This window comes from Pholcus phalangioides, unplaced genomic scaffold (assembly GCF_987345545.1).
Source record: "Pholcus phalangioides strain wild (caught in Gottingen) unplaced genomic scaffold, Ppha-v1.0 ptg000017l_1, whole genome shotgun sequence".
Lineage (NCBI taxonomy): Eukaryota > Metazoa > Arthropoda > Arachnida > Araneae > Pholcidae > Pholcus > Pholcus phalangioides.
Genome location: NW_028301610.1, coordinates 28,319,975 through 28,335,835, shown reverse-complemented (window position 1 = coordinate 28,335,835; position 15,861 = coordinate 28,319,975). Strand labels below are relative to the sequence as shown.

The 15,861-nt window shown below is 36.3% G+C and overlaps 1 protein-coding gene across 1 annotated transcript in view; it reads right to left on the bottom strand.

The window, feature by feature from the left end:
• The window catches only part of Amph (amphiphysin), an 83,852-nt gene extending 75,274 nt beyond the window's left edge, over positions 1-8,578 (bottom strand). Inside the window, exon 1 of the mRNA XM_089247423.1 lies at positions 8,153-8,578. Within this exon, the coding sequence (XP_089103549.1) occupies positions 8,153-8,224 (72 nt within the window). The 5' untranslated portion in view covers positions 8,225-8,578. The remainder of the gene's footprint in view (positions 1-8,152) is intronic.
• Positions 8,579-15,861: the final 7,283 nt, after the last annotated feature.

Here is a 15,861-nt window from a genome sequence, read left to right as displayed (position 1 = left end):
CAAAAATACTGCATGAAACATGCAGTACCTGCAGCTCGGACTAATACTGAACATATATGAATATACCAATTAGTATTGTTGCGCGGAAATATTTTCCTCTGCTGACTGAATACAATTAACATTGCACACTTATAACCATTTGCACAAGTGGAAAATGAATGTCGGAATGGGCTCATAATTGCTGACCGATTTCGCGGACACAAATGATTACTTCATTGTAAACACCTCGTCACGCACAGGTAACTCCTTACATAGACCTGGCTATTGGCCAGATCAGATCACACACAATAGTTTAGTCATAACTTTGGGACATACTAAGATAAAATGATTAGATTATGACTTTTTTTTCCTAGAATAGACACCAGTGGCACCAGACATGAAAGTATTTTCGAGCTGAAACCCATCAGCGTAACAAATGCTCCTATATTTTCTACTAGATAATATCATATCTAAGCCCATTCTCGAGATTACTTCCACACCCAAGTGAGAAATTTCCAGCTTCGGCTTTGGATCTATTTTTACCTAGAAGAGACATAGGACTCACACTATTTCTTGGATAGAAAACAATGCTTATCTACTCATCTCATCAACCACACCGAATGAAGTTTCTCTCTCTTCCTAATGTTAAAATCAAGGTTATAATCTGGCAGCTAAAACTGCCACAAATATCGAAACCGAATGTATATAATATATAATATAATATAGAATATATAATTTTTGTTTTATTATTTATTTGATCATTTTTGTCGCACTACGGTCATCTTCTGCACACAAGGGCTAATTAGACTGGAACCTATAATTTATTGCAGATTCCGAACGGCAACGTTCGACATTTTGTCTTTTTATACTCGCAGAGAGGTTGGTGCGCTAATCCCCCGGTGTGAGACTCCCAGAGGTAGCAATCATTTTCTGGGGTCATGTTTTCACCGTTTCTGTCGTACCCCCGCATCAGGAAAGTTTCGACCAAGGATGAATCGGGTATCGAACTCGTGACATCTCTAAACATCCTTTGGTAATTTAGGCGAATATATTATCGACCTGGGCTACCGCGAACTTTTTATTATTCCTTGAACATTAATAACACAGATGCAATAGACAGACGCAAAATACGTATAAGGGTCAATCAAATGAAATTAATTCCAGCAGATTTATAAAAATGTATGAACAGGCTTATTCAACGGTGTGGCAGAGTTTAAACAAAGCAGTACATAAAGAAGCCAGAATGCATTTTTATCCGTTAAGTCGCTGTATGCATACAGACATAAATCCGACTTCTTCAAAAGCAGATATCGTCCGTAAAGTACCAGACTCCACTGGAATGATACATTAAACAAACTGCATGAAGCCATTAAAAAAGTGACCCATCATGCTTTTGCGTAGTGTGGTTTTTTTTTGCACAACAATGCTCACGTCATGTCGCGAACATGGTGCAAAATTTAGCACGAAAATGGTGAGAGATAGTGCACCACGCATTCTCTGCCTCAGTGACTTTCGTTTGTTCGAACCTTAGAAAATAGGAAAATTATTGTGTGTTTGATACGTAATACAGTGTAACATTTATAAGAGAAACACTTTGGTCTTATATAAGAAACCCTCTTTTCTCTTAATATTAACATGGGCTATTAAAATTATATAATAACCTGAAGAATAGGGACAACCACAACGTGAAAACGTACCATAACCGTAATTTCGTTGAGGAGAACCATAATTTGCTATATAATCACGGATAGGTTTATAATGTAACTTATCAACCCAGACAGCGAATGATAAATAATCCATAGAGAACTAGTTATGGGAAGTTAGTTAGTAACAAAAAAATCACATTTCAAACTATCGTCATGCTATAGTTTCGTAAACAAAAAAAAATTGATAGAAAAAACCTCACGCACTTTCTAGAGAAGGATTATAATAATCCACGATTTACCTGCTGGCAATAAATTAAGCTAATAACACACATACGTTTAATACACGACGTGATACTTCCGGGATTGAACCTGTGACCACACGTGCGATAAACTTTATACCTTCTTTGGTGAATCGATTTACGAGTGAATTGCACGAAAGAAAAAAAAATAGTAATAAAAAGATACCCTCCAAGTTCTCTGCAAAATGAGATTCATATATTCCGTAGATTTGACCCAGATATTTGGCAACTGCCATTGCAAAAAAATTCCACTTACTTCGTCTTCACGAATATTTGCGAATATTTTGTCTCGTGCGTATTTACATATTTACTTTACCAAACTACCATAATAAAGGATGAATACTTTTGATTTAGATACAAGATACTATAATATTATACCAAAACCTTACCTTTGGGAAATGAATGCTCGTGACTATATAATGTGACCGTGACTACATAATGTGCGTTAGAAAAAAATGTGGAATTGGTATGACTCGATATACTTACTGATTGAGTCACGTTGAATTTTGTTATCCTCGACAAATGCCGTTAAATTAGATTTTTTGTTAATAAAATGGATATTTGTGTAATAGTGATTTCAAAAAAGTTATAGTACTTTTCATAATTAGTAAGAGACTTGAATCCTATTTTAATCCCTAAGAGTTGTTGACAGGCTGACTAAACCACGAGTACTCCACGTGCAAAAGCGTCTTTAATAGCTCGCGAGCATAGTGACGCTCATTAAAACACGAAAGAGTGCTCGATGCTTATGCTTTCTGTGATCACGAGGTGATCGTATTACAGTTCAAACCTTTTCATTTAAGTTTCTTTTCAAGAATTCGCATTATACTAGTTCAAATTTAAGCACTTCAGAGTTGTAATGTGTGTACTTTTCTTATGCTGGGTATCAAGTGTGCTCGCTACTCGAAACATTGAAAACCCCCGACATAGGGACTTCCGTGGTAATGAGATCTGGTAGTTTATTAGTAAGACCGGGATTACACTATAAACGTTTCATAAAAGTTGTTTTATAAAACTTAAAAAATGCAACCAATAAACGTATCAATAGGCTTGCTTGTTGATTGTCTTTTCAAGTTTTCTAAAACATCTTTTATCAAATTTTTATAGAGTACTCCCGGCCTAAGCAAGTATGTGAAATGGTGGGCTGGTATTTTTAGTTCCAAAGAAATTGTTCTTGGGAGCACCGTGTTGCTGGGGTTACCCTGGGTATTGCTAATGCTCTAGTAAGAAGCCGGGCTCGAAATCAAAGGATTTTTACAGAATAATCAAATGGCATCAAGTGGACAATGTTTTAAGACAACTATAAATAAGCCAACTATAAATACCTGTGTTTTACTGTACTGGTTACCAGGCAGAAAAATCTAGTCACCAGAAAAAAATTGTAGGCGTAAAAAAAATTTTACCCGAGGAAAAAAATCCAATATAATGCTTCTTTTGACTTTTTCAGGGCTAATGACCCTCTTTCCTTTTTGCAGATATGCTGCTATAAATTCCAAACATTTTGTGCTGCTCTCAGCTTGCAATTTAGTAACCACAAAAAGAAAATTTTAGACGACATTACCAATTGTTTAGTCGCTGTGGCGACCTGCCGCCTGGAATTTGTCCAGCCCTACAATGAGTTACTGAAATCACGTGTATTAATTAGGCTGAGCCCACACCGGTTAGACACAGCTAGACAAGACAGCTTTACACAAGCTTAGTCGTTCTTGTTCACATTGATTTGTATGGCACAACGCATACCGGTTAGTCGAGACAAATTGAAACGTTGCGTCGTACAAATCAGCGTGAACAAAAATGACAGCTTACCTAAAGTTGTTTTATCTCGCCGTGCTGTCTAACCGGTGTGCGCCTAGCCTTAGACAAACTGTTTGCTCTAAAAATGTCTGAAGAACGGTCTAATACGTTCCTGAATAAGGTAATTTAATTTCGCAACCATAATAAAACCATTTCTGAATCTCATGATAAATTCATTTTTGAATCTCATGATAAATTCATTTTTGAATCTCATGATAAATTCATTTTTGAATCTCATGATAAATTCATTTTTGAATCTCATGATAAATTCATTTTTGAATCTCATGATAAATTCATTTTTGAATCTCATGATCAATTCATTTTTGAATCTCATGATCAATTCATTTTTGAATCTCATGATCAATTCATTTTTGAATCTCATGATCAATTCATTTTTGAATCTCATGATAAATCCATTTTTGAATCATAATAAATCCATTTTTGAATCATAATAAATCCATTTTTGAATCATAATAAATCCATTTTTAAATCCATGTAAAACCATTTTTGCGCCATGTGATAACTGTCAGTGGCATCTTGACCGGCAGACCAATTATTGAATTATACTACGCATATACAAGATTTCAATATATTTTGTAAGAAATTTAAACTGGTAAGCCCATTTGAAAAAAGATGGTGTTTAAAGCAGGGCTTTTGACAAATCTCAGGCACCAGGTCACCATGGCGACTAAGAATTTGGTATTTGTGCCTATATAAAAATTTCCATGTGTGGTACAAGAACAACAGAAAAATTGTTAATATGTAACCAGAAGAATTAAAATTTTTCAGAATTTCACTCTACTTTTCATCATTTATTATTCCAAGCACAAGCACTTTTGATGATAAAGAATTTAGAGAATGTGAATTACTAATAGAAGAAAATGAAAGCCCTGGCCCACTATCGACCTTTTTTCATTGGTGAACCAAATTGAAAATACAGGGTGTCCTGCATGTTCGGCCTTCATCTGATCAACCGTTCGTTGTAGAGGAATAGTTTGAGTTTAAAAAATGCTCAAAATGTGTTTAGGAGTCACTCTGCACTACTTTCGAGAGTGAAAATACAGTGTGTCATAAAATAGAAATCACACCATTCAAGTTGCAAAGGGTTGTATAGTAATTAAAATGTGAGATTAAAATTTTTATACGGATACCCTGTTCTCAAAAACACTACAAAAGTTAAGAATGAAAAACAAAAGTGAGGGAAAGAAGCGTCCGTTAGTTTATGTAGTTTAGATTAGTTTCTTTCTCAACTTTTCGCCGAGATTTTTGAATTCAATATATCTCAAGGAATATTGCATTAAGAAACGTGAAGTTTTTTGGTTAGCCCCCAGGAGAGACCAGGCAATAATTGAAAGTATAGGACAGGGGGGACCGTTTAAAAATTTGGATTTTTTATTTTATGATACACTATATTTTCACTCTTGAAACTGGTGCAGAGTGATTACATTTCGAGCATTTTTTAAACTAGAACTATACCTCTACGACGAACGGTTGATGAGATAAAGGCAGCATTAGGACTTACAGGACACCCTGTATACGTTGTCGTCCTGGTTTTTCAAAAAGTTCTCCAAACACCTCTGGGGCCCGTAAGACAGAACTTGACAAATCGAAAAAATGATTAGGTGCCAGCCAAAATTTCTTAGGAACCCCCAGCATGGTTTTTGTTCAAGAAAAACGACAGTGAATAATGTTTTACTTTTTCGGGTCTTGATAACTATTTTCTACGTTGAAAGACGTACTGTAACAGAATCCAAAGGTTTGTGTCATCCAGGCATTAGACACAAATTTAGAAATCAGATATAGAAAAATTTAGGCACCAATACCAATTTTATAGTGAGCATCTGGGATTTGTCAAGCCCTGCTGTTAGCGGTGCTAACACACCCGCAAAATGTTCTTTACAACAAATGATAAATTAGAATGAAAATATAGTAAGAAAATATACACAATTATATATATATATATATATATATATATATATATATATATATAATTTGGTGCCGAGGAATAATTTTTTAATTAATCTTAATTTTTTTTCTGAGATTATTTCGTAATAATAATGAGATTATATTATTTGTTAATAATAATGAAACTATTTTTTAATAATAATGAAACTATTTTTTAATAATAATGAAACTATACAGGGTGTTCCCTGTAAGTGTTACCACGTCTTTTATCTCATCAATCGTCCGTCGCAGAGGTATGATTCCAATTTAAAAAATGCTCAGAAGGTGTTCAAAAATTGCCCTGTACCAGTTTTGAGAGTGGAAATACAGTGTGTCACAAAATTAAAAAAAATTGAATTTCTATACGGTCCCCTTGTGCTGAAATTTCCAATAAGTTGTTGCTCTGTCTCTTCCGACACTAACAAAAAAAATTCCATGTTTCTAAGTGTAACATTCACAGAGATATTCGAATTCGAACAAGGGAGCGAATTTGGGAAAGAAAAGCGTTAAATGCGGCTGCATTAAATACGAAAAACCCGTTATACCCGCATTTAACACTGATCTTTCCCAAATTTCTTCCATTTTTCGAATTCAAATATCTCTGTGAATATTGCACTTGCCTTGAAACATGGATTTTTTTTGTTGGCATCAGGAGAGAAAGGGTAACAACTTTCTAATTGGAAGTTGAAGGAGCACAGGGAACCGTATAGAAATTTAGATTTTTTATTTTGTTACACACTGTATTTTCACTCTCAAAACTGGTACAGGGTAATTTTTGAATGCCTGTTGAGCATTTTTTTTAAATTGGAATCATACCCTCTATGACAGTTGATGAGATAAAGGCTGTGCTAGCACTTACAGGACACCCTGTATATTAATTATCATTAATATATAATTTCTTTAACTTTCATTAGTTCTGAACATCCATTAATTCTAAATTTTCATAAAATTTGTCATTTTCTTTCATGATTTGGGAATTTCAAATAATTTTGTATATATCTAATATAATTCTGAAACTATGTATTTTGTAAATTTTGAAATTTCATTATTTCAAAATTTTCATTGATTCTAAAATTATTTCTTGATAACAATGAAACTATTGCTTTCATTAATTTTGAATTTTATTAATTCTGTAATTATTTCTGAAAAATAATGAAACTATTGCTTTAATTAATTTTGCATTTTCATTAATTCTGTAATTATTTCTCAATAACAATGAAACTATTATATGAAATTATTTCTAAACAATATTGAAACTATTTCATTATTGCATTACATTAATTCTGAATTTTCATTAATTTTGAAATTTATTCCTTAATCAATTCTGAATTTTAAATAATCCTAAATTTTGAATGGTTTATAAATTAGCTATTTCTTTTATCATTTTGAAAATTTTTCTTCCATCAATTCTGAACTGAAACTATTTCTTTTTCATTAACTTCAAAATTTTATTACTTCTTAATTCTTATTAATTCTGAGATATGTTTTTACTATCAAGATATTTTTTTAAAAATAACAAAATATGAATTATCTAAATTTTGAACTTAACATAAATTCTGAATTTACATCAAATTTGAAATTTATCTTTTATCATTTTTGAATTTTAAATAACTCTGGATTTTTTATAATTAGATCCAATTTTTTTTTGTTAATAAATTTTCCATCATTTCAGAATTTTCATTGATTTTGAAAATTATTTCTTGATGATAATGAAACTATTTCCTTTTATTAATTTTTTTAACTTTTATTAATTCTGTAATTATTTCTCTATATAATAATAATTTTTTTTTAAAAATTGAAATTATATCTCAAAAATATTGGAACAATTTCTCAAAAATATAGAAATTATTTCTCAATAATAATTAAACTATTCCTTTCATTAATTTTGAAATTATTTCTCAATAATAACGAAACTATTTTTTTTTATTACGTATTTTGAAAATTTTTCTTTCATTAATTCTGAGTTTTAAATGATTCTGAAAATACAGTATTTCTTTCTTAAAAATTTTAAAAAATTCCATTATTTATGAATTTTAAAAGTTTATTAATTTTGAATTTTGAAATTTTATTCCTGTGGAATTTTTCTTCAGTTCTGAAATGATTTCTTTTTGATAATGAAACTTTTTTCATTAATTCCGAATAATTCTGAAACTACTTCTTTCATTAATTTTAAAATTTCATTATTTCTGAATTTTCATCACAATTCTAAAATTATTTCTCCAATCTTCTTAATTTAAGTTACTCATACTTTAATTTCCGCATTTCAAAAAATTCCGTAAATGTTCATAAAAATTTAAATCGCAGTTTTCCAAAGGGGGCCCCTGAACTATTTCCCACTGGACCCCCCCCCCCCCGAAATCTTCCATCCGGGGATCTCTCGCACGTGGATCCCAACTCGTCACCTGTAGATCCACATACCAACGTGCTAATTAGAAAATAATATTAAAATAAAATAATTAACATATTATAATAATTATTTAAACAACATACCCTTTCCTTAGCTCTTCCGGCGTGCTTTTGGACACTTTTGGAGAGGGACCCGGCTTTATGATCCGTTGACATCTTGATCTTTTGCCAGGTTCCGTACGATTTATTGTAAGGCACTGGAGCCAGTTCGTCACCTTAATTAATTAATTTAATTAGCTCTTTACGCGCACACAAAAATTAATTAATTGGCGGAAGAAATAAGGAAGGTAATATCTCCAGGAAAAATTGGCTTTCTTCTCTATCTCCTCGCAGCTACAGCAGCAGAGAAGTCGCGTCGTCGCTCCTTGAAACTCATATGAGGCCGAGGACCATCTGTCATACAGACGACAACAACAACAACATGAAAAAGAACTTGAGGCGCGACGAGGACAGAGCGGAAACTATGTTCCTCGCGTCCCCGATGTCGTCTGCAACAACCGAGGGAGAATTAAAAAAAAAACACACCACCGCTCTCGTGAATAACAAAAAAAAAAAAACAACAACAACGAACCACTTTTCTAGTTGATCGCCAAATAAAACCCGCCAAACTGGTTTTCGGCGGGTTAAAGGTAGGAGGACATTGTGCGCTTAATAATAATAATAATAAAATAATAATAAAAAACATTACATAAAAAGGATCTGAAGATTTTTTTTTTTTTTCATTGGTCATGGCCGACCTTTATGAAGAATAATGAAATAAAATTGTTCTTTAGTAACCAAGCAAAGAGAGAACGTTGAATTGTATTGTATTGTTCTTTAGTACCAGTGGCGGCTCGTCACAAAAAATTCTGGGGGTCTCCTAAATCGTCTTGCATATTGTTATGATACGGGAAGTGCCCGATTTTCACATGGGCAAGTGGGGCATTTTTGCCTGGACCTCATGACTTTGAGGAATCCGAAATTTAAACAACATACAGGGTGTTTATAATTAAATTTACCGTGCTCAGACCTTTAGAGAGAGATGAGAGCATGATCAATGAGACAATGGGAGGAGATTTATGAAATAAAAAAAAAGTTCAATTTTTCCCCACCAGGTGAAAGAGAGGAGCTTTTTAGTGCATTCCCCCCCCCCCTGTTCCATATCGTATATACCAAGTTTCGATGAAATATGTCTACTAGAACTGGCGCTGAATAGGTCTGAGCAGTGCCAGTATACTGATAAGTGCTGCATTGGTTTGAGTAGTGTCAGTATATTGGCGCAGGGCCGTCTAAAAAGCATCATGGGCCCCGGAACAACAGTGGTTTTTCTAAGGCCCTACCTGGTAAATTCTAGGAAATTTCAACCAGATCTCATTCTGTGAGGCCCTCTTCTCTCGAGGCCCCTGGCCGTGCCCGGGTGGGCCCTTGCGTTAAGACGGCACTATACTGACGGACGTTACATAGATCGGAACAGTGTCAGTATACTGATGTAGCGCCCGTTCTGGTGGACGTATTCCATTGAAACTTGGTATATACGCTATATGGACCATAGGAGAAAAGAAAATGCAATAAAAAAGCACCACTTTTTCTACCTGCTGGTAGAAAATTGAAATATTTTTTTTATTTCATAAACATTGCTCTCCCATGGTCTCATTAGGATATCCTGAAAATTTGATTCCTCCGGTCTCTTGACGTTCGTTACAACGGGATTCGACTGTAGTGTAATCCCGACCTAATTTCAAAGACAGAGTGGATTAAAAGATAGTATAGATTCAAAAGATAGAAGATGGATGGCAGCATCAGTATCCGTGGGCGCTTTTTTTTCGCTCGACCAGATGCATAATAACAATGGGAAAGCATTTGTTGCCACCAAAGCTCTGCATTAATAGTCACCTTCACTTTCTCAAGTCAGTAACTTTCAAGCAGCTTCGGTAGTCACATAATACCACCATCATAATAATCTATGTGTAACAACTCCACCCCCTTTCTCCCTTTGCACGTTCTAACTGCCACAAAGCTCTTTTGTCGGTGCTTTTTTCCCCGCGCCATTTTGCAATGTGGTGTGACCCATTTTTTTTTTAAATTAGCCATTTCTAAAATATTTTCTAATTTTATTATGAAAAGAAATTCAATGGCATTAGATTGGTATTAAATCCATTTGAAGAATTAAATTGCTGACGAAATTTTTTTAGGGGGCGCGTCTTCGCGCCTTCTTTAGGAGCCGCCACTGCACTATAGTACAAAATTAGTACAGTACTATACTGCTGTGTGTTTCTCATCAATGGGCCATGACATCAATTATCAGTAGCGTCGGAGCTGGGGGTGCTGTATTATTTTAGCACCCATACGGTAATTTGTGGCATGGGCCCGAGAATTGGTTCAGAAATTAAATTTTCTATATAAAACTAAAGACGAGCACCCTGATATGTGAGAAACACTTCCGACGCCCCTATCAATCATACCAGGCCGCAAGAATATACTTATATAATACCACAGCCATATAACACGGACCGTCTGGTGACGCGCCGGAGCGTCGGTACCAGCTGACGTCATCGACCAGAAAGAACCGATAAATTGCCATTGACTACCCCGGCATTTCAATGTCGCGCTTTAGTTGAGAAGTATTAGAGTAGTGACGTCACACACCTGATCCAAGACCACGCCCACTGAGCCAGGGAGGCAAAAGCAACTTCAGAAAGATGAGACAACCCTTAATATATAGCCCTTGGAGTCAGTACCAGCTGACGTCACGCGTGACGTCATTCCCCTGCAGAACCGAATGCTCCCACTTTGTTACCATACCCGTTTATATCAAGAATTTTATTTCCAAAGCGTATCTGGTGCTCCGGGGACCAGACAAGTGAGAAGCCGAATATTTCCTTTGCTTTCATTTGACCGTTCTGGAAAAAATACTACGTCACAAAACCAAAATTCACATTTGCCTCTTGTGACCCCGTGAGTACAGAGACGTGCTCTTGACCCATGCTACCCACTGCAGCCGCACGGGGCACCACTCAAGAGCGGTGCTAAATCCAGGGGGGGGGGGAGTTCCATTGAACTAAAAAAATCAAAGAAAATTATTTCTGTCCGCTTTGTGGGGACTCCAAATTCGAGATGAAAAAAATTGAAAAGGAAAAGTTTTTTTGTTAGGAATTGGATATACACTGCTGGCCACCGTAAATGCAACACCCTGAAGGAAGCATGCAAATAATATGAAATTTACAACATGCATTAGCGGAGGTGAGATATGCAAATGATTAGAATTTCAGCGCAGACGCACATCACGCGCGCCTGTGGCGCCACTTCAAAGCGCTATTTAAGGCTTGGAGATTTCGACGATTTGAAGTACGGCAATTGTGTTTTTCTTGTGGTTTTTTCAAAAAAACGATCAATTATGCTTCGTAGAAAACAGCGATCATCTTTTGATCAAGTGTCCGAGTTCGACAGAGGAAGGATAGTGGCCTACCGAGATTGTGGATTATCTTTCAGGGAAATCGGTAGTCGTGTTGGACGAAACCAAACAATTGTAATGCGGATATGTGATCGTTGGATGCAGGAGGGTACGACGGACCGACGTGTTCGATCGCATCCACCTCAGTGCACCACTTCACGTGATGACAGGCGTATTGTGCGTATGGTAGTGACGGATCGCTCAGCCACATCACGAACCATAGCGCAGCACATTCAGTCTGTACCGCATCATCCAGTGTCTGCGCGTACCATTCGACGCCGTTTACAGCAGAGTGGTCTGTCCGCAAGACGTCCATTGCTTCGTCTACCCTTGACGCAGAACCACAGACGTCTCCGCCGCCAATGGTGCGATGAAAGAAGGATGTGGACGGCACAATGGAATGAAATTGTCTTTACTGACGAGTCACGCTTCTGTCTGCAACACCACGATGGTCGGATTCGAGTCTGGAGACACCGTGGAGAGAGGATGCTGAACAGCTGCTTTATGCACCGCCACACTGGTCCTGCACCGGGTATTGTGGTATGGGGCGGTATTGGATATCACTCTCGCACTCCTCTAGTACGCATTGCCGGTAGTTTAAAAAGCCAGCGCTACATCTCCGAGGTGTTGGAGCCAGTTGACCTTCCTTACCTTCAGGGCTTGCCCACAGCCATATTTCAACAGGATAATGCGCGACCACACGTGGCACGCATTGTCCAAAGGTTCTTCGTCAATCGCCAGATTGAATTGCTTCCCTGGCCAGCTCGCTCTCCGGATCTTTCGCCGATAGAAAACATGTGGTCCATGGTTGCTCAACGATTGACCCAGATTACATCCCCAGCTGCCACACCAGATCAACTTTGGCAACGCGTGGAAGCTGCTTGGTCTGCTGTACCCCAAGAACACATCCAAAGTCTCTTTGAATCAATGCCGAGGCGTGTGGCAGCGGTGATCTCCAACAATGGCGGCTACTCTGGCTACTGATTTTGGCAGGAACCACACTTCACAGAAGTCTATAAATTTAATCATTTGATGCTTGGTCAACATGTTATCTACAAAATAAATATTGTTGCGATATCTCTTGTCTTTCTTGGTGTTGCAATTTGGGTGGCCAGCAGTGTATATATAATTTATGAGGGAGGGACATGGATGACAGGGCTCCAGCTTGGGGGACCGGGACTCTCTATCCTTATCGTTTTTCTTTTTCACACTGTAAATTAATTGCAGAAGGGGACCCCCGAAAGATTCCAGCTTGGGTGTCCCGACGCAGGGTGTGGGGGCCATGGGGAAAAGATAGGCAGGAAGCTCAAAAAATTAGTCCCAGGACCTGTCTATTGCCTCAAGTATTCTTCTCCGTTGCCGAATTATAGCTCAACAAAAGCCTGATGTCATGTGGGCCTCTTCCTGGGCCTCTCCGGGCTGGATGGACCATCGTTCGGATTATTCACCTGTTGCCCGAAGATAAAGTCCAAAATGATCAATGAAGGTAAGTCCGTTTGTTTAATCTTTTAAGGCCCGTTTGAATCATTTTTTTCTCGTGGCCATCTGTCTTATTCAGGACAACTGCGATCGTCGAATAATATGGAAAAATTTGTTTGTCCCGTCAAATACGGGACGATCCAACGAACTTACACAATTCGCCCCTCCAGACACATCACCCTGGGACTGTACTATCTGCTCATGCTTATTCTCACGCCCCTCCAGACACATCACCCTGGGGCTGTACTATCTGCTCATGCTTATTCTCATCCGATCCGAATTATAAGCATCGGTTCATAAGCATGACCTTAAGAATAATCCGAAAAACGATACCAAGGAAAAATTCTTAGGCTCATTCCTTAACGTCACGTGATGCGAAAGAGGGAAAATAAAAAAAAAATCGCTTTCCACACAGGGAAAAGTGATTTTTCCCTATGGCCGATCGACCACTGACCAATCAAAATTAAGCTTGGGGTATACAACTACTACTATACATTTACTGAATTTTTTGTTCAGCGACGGTGGCAACACAATTCATTTTTAATGCACGTGCAGAACATTTGTTGTTTTTTTTTCACATTCTTTAACGTTAAAAATGGAAGGTGTTAGCGGGGCTACCGGCTAGATTTTTTTTATTTTTTTTAACGGGGAGTATGGAAAACAAAAGAAGTACATAAAGAGTTATTTCTATAATTAAAATACATTTTTCAGCGTGTAAATATTATTCAAAGGGTATTTCAGCATTCTAATTAATTTATTGAAGTTCTTCACTACCGTACTAAGCCGTACTTCCTAAGGGACTACCAAAATCACATTGGAATAAAAATGTATTGTTGTCCTTTATTGCCTATTTTGATGGACGTGTGGGTGAGATTATTACTTTACTTCATTTATTATATATATATATATATATATACTTTTAGGACAATATAATTATATCATCGAGAAATATACCGTGAAAAAAAAAATCTCGATACAATCTCTCCAGACCAAGAAAAAATATATTGTTTTGGAGAGATTATTGTTATATCGAGAGGCAACAGTTGTATCAGCATTTTCAAACAAGACTCGAAAAAATATAGCTGTAGAGAGAATTTTATAGTTATATCGAGTACCGTTGTAGCGAGGTTTCACTGTATATACTACACTTCGTAAATTTCAAAAAGTAGATTTCTAATTAAATCCAACCAATTGTAAAAAGCCGACGAAATTGCATAGTTTTCTTGCAAGGAAAAACACCATTTAAGTCATCGTAATAAATTTCCAAGTCCAAGAAATAAATTTTTAACGTCGTAGAAAATACGATGATCCGATGCTTAAGTAGTGGGTCTCCCCTATCCGTATCTTCCTCCGAATATTCGGAGAAATACGATGTTTGTTTTCGGAGGGAGCATGCCGCAAGTACGGAAATTTCCCTTTCATGCTTATATTGTCATAATCGGCGTGGATCAGCACCTCCTAGAGATAGAAGGCCTCCGCACTCTGCTTGTGACGTCAAGTAAGTAGTCCATTTTCCCTCAGAATATTCAGGGGAAAAAAATTCCCTGCTCGTGCCAGCGTCATCGTTGTGAAGAAAAGAAATGATCAGGCTCAGAATTGGCGATTTCTATGCCCACATCCAATCACTATGCAGTATTTGTGAGCCAATCAGGAAGATCCTACGCCAAAATAGAGAAGATAGCCTACGCCAAAATAGAGAAGATATCCTACCCCAAGAAACGAAATAGAGGAGGTGTTGCGCGGATACGGATCGGATTCCTGATAAGCATGAGTAGATAGTACAGCCCCTGGATCCACGCCTGATTCTGGATAAGACCCTTTCTAATTTTTTTGGTTTTTGGAGTAAATTTGTAGTTAAATTTATATTTTGCAAATAAGGTGGACCTTCGGAGGCTTGGGCTAGATTTTTTAAATATAAACAAATCCCAAAACACTAACATATGTACAAATACAAACGTATACATAGATACAAACACTTTGTGACCCCAAGGGACTTTAGTAAGTCCTTTCAGCAGGTCTAAAGGGCGTTATAATTGCATATGGTTCAGACAACAGTTTTTATAAAGATTAGATATGTGAAAGTCATACATCATTGTGATGCAGTTATATTATTGAAATAACTTGAATAATATATTGAAGATTAGTACAGTATATTACACACCCCACGTATATTTACATAAACGTACCCCTATCTATACATATATTATATGATACGGTGAATATGATAAATGTGGTTATTATGCATACTTCAGTAATACTGAGCAGTTTGATAAATTTCTCTAAATTTATCACTTTTACCGGCGATTATGAATAATACCCAAGCGTCGCGCCGTTGGTAAACATGATAAATTGTACTATATGATATAGGCCTGCTATGTATGATAATTCATACATATATTGTATCATTATATCGGGGTACGATCGTAAAATTTGTTATCATTATATCGGGGTCTAAGTATATTCATCACACATATTAGGCTCATTTGTAATTCTTTTCATATTTATCAAACTGACCAATTAGACTACAGTATTATACATAATCGCCGGTAAAAGAGATAATTTTTTTAGTATCAAATTTACCAACGACGCTTGAATATCATGCATATTCGGCGGTAAAAGTGATAAATTTATCAAACTTACCAAGACGAAAGACGATTGGTAAGTATGCATAATAACCAGTTATTATGTATAATATACTTTACGGTAACATACACAAAACCACACCTGTATACACCCATTTATCATCATAAAATTTCTCTCTTTTTTGTACTTAATGTAAACTGGTTTTAAATCTTATTACAAAGCATTCATTACAATCATTTCATAATCAATATTTTTAACGAAGTCGAAAAATTCATATTTTATTGGTTTTTTTTTATGTCAA